Source organism: Miscanthus floridulus, chromosome 18, assembly GCF_019320115.1.
Source record: "Miscanthus floridulus cultivar M001 chromosome 18, ASM1932011v1, whole genome shotgun sequence".
Classification (NCBI taxonomy): Eukaryota; Viridiplantae; Streptophyta; class Magnoliopsida; order Poales; family Poaceae; genus Miscanthus; species Miscanthus floridulus.
The window spans coordinates 7,621,156-7,622,525 of NC_089597.1; the positions used below are offsets into that span (position 1 = coordinate 7,621,156).

Below are 1,370 nucleotides of genomic sequence, written 5' to 3' on the forward strand. Positions count from 1 at the left end.
ATGGCCCTGACGTTCGCACTGGAGCTGGAGTCGACGGCGGCGGCCGGCGGCGGTGGAGGAGGAGTCGGTGGTGGCGACTACAGCCACAGCCACGGCAGCAGCAGCAGCAGGCGCGAGCGCATGTTCGAGAAGGTGGTGACGCCGAGCGACGTGGGGAAGCTGAACCGGCTGGTGGTGCCGAAGCAGTTCGCGGAGCGGCACCTGCCGCTGCGCGGCGCGGCGGCCAGGTCGCGGGGCACGGTGCTGTGCTTCCACGACGCCCGCGGCGGTCCGTCCCCGGCGGCGTGGCGGTTCCGCTACTCCTACTGGAGCAGCAGCCAGAGCTACGTCATGACCAAGGGCTGGAACCGCTACGTCCGCGACAAGCGCCTCGCGGCCGGGGACACCGTCACGTTCTGCCGCGACGGCACAAGGCTCTTCATCGACTGCCAGCGGCGGTGGACTCGTGCCGTGGAGCAGGGCGCGGTGCCTGCGGTCGTCGTCCCGACGATCCTCGCCGTGCCGCCGACGACACGGCACCAGCAGCAGCTGCAGAGCTTGGTCGTCTTGCCCGCGGCCGGCAATCACCAGCACCAGCAGGCGGAGAAGGTGGTGGCCGTGGAAGAAGCAGAAGCAGCAGGAGAAGAGGAGGAGGAAGCGCGGCGGCAGCGCGGGCGGTGGCTACGGCTGTTCGGCGTCAACCGTGTTTGAGCTTCGCACGGAGCCGGCGGTGCTGCTTGATCTGCTCCTCTGACGACGACGTATAATATTCGATGAGAGAATTGGCTTGGCTTCGATTCTTGTAGCATACTATAGTAGTAGCCAGCATGCATGCATTAAATCGAGAGGGCGGTGTTTGAATTGAACCCAATTCCGAATTCCCAATTGGAGCAGTAATTGGTTAAACAAACACCCACTCAACTTGAATGCATTCATGCATGTGTTGAAATTAATAACAAACTAGTGGGTACCCGTGCTTCTTCGCACGCGGCACCGACTCCGAAATATAGCACATTATATGATTATACATGGAATCAATGGAAGGAAAATGTTAGTTAAATTAATTACTGATGGTGTTGACACTCAAAAGTGTCCAAAGTACACCTAACTTTCTCAAGCATGGACTTCACCATTGCGTTCCTCTTGTCAAGCTGATCGAAATACATATATGGCCCCCATTAAAATTCGGATGAATTAATTATGAATTTTGTAAGCTTTTTGCACTACTAAAAAAACGTTGGTAACAATGGGATAATTTTTTCAGGGGCGCCCGGTGATGGAGCCGTCCCTACGGTGGGCATGCTCAGGATCTACGAGACCAGCCGCCCCTACAAATGGCATAGTAGGGGCGGCTGATGATATGAGCCGCCCCTACAAATGGGTCGATTTGT

At 57.2% G+C, this 1,370-nt stretch overlaps 1 protein-coding gene across 1 annotated transcript; it reads left to right on the plus strand.

Annotated features, from left to right (window-relative positions):
• Positions 1 to 949, plus strand: LOC136519837 (B3 domain-containing protein Os06g0107800-like). Its single transcript, XM_066513214.1, has one exon. The coding sequence runs from the start codon at positions 1 to 3 to the stop codon at positions 688 to 690; it is 690 nt and encodes a 229-aa protein (XP_066369311.1). The 3' UTR covers positions 691 to 949.
• Positions 950 to 1,370: the final 421 nt, after the last annotated feature.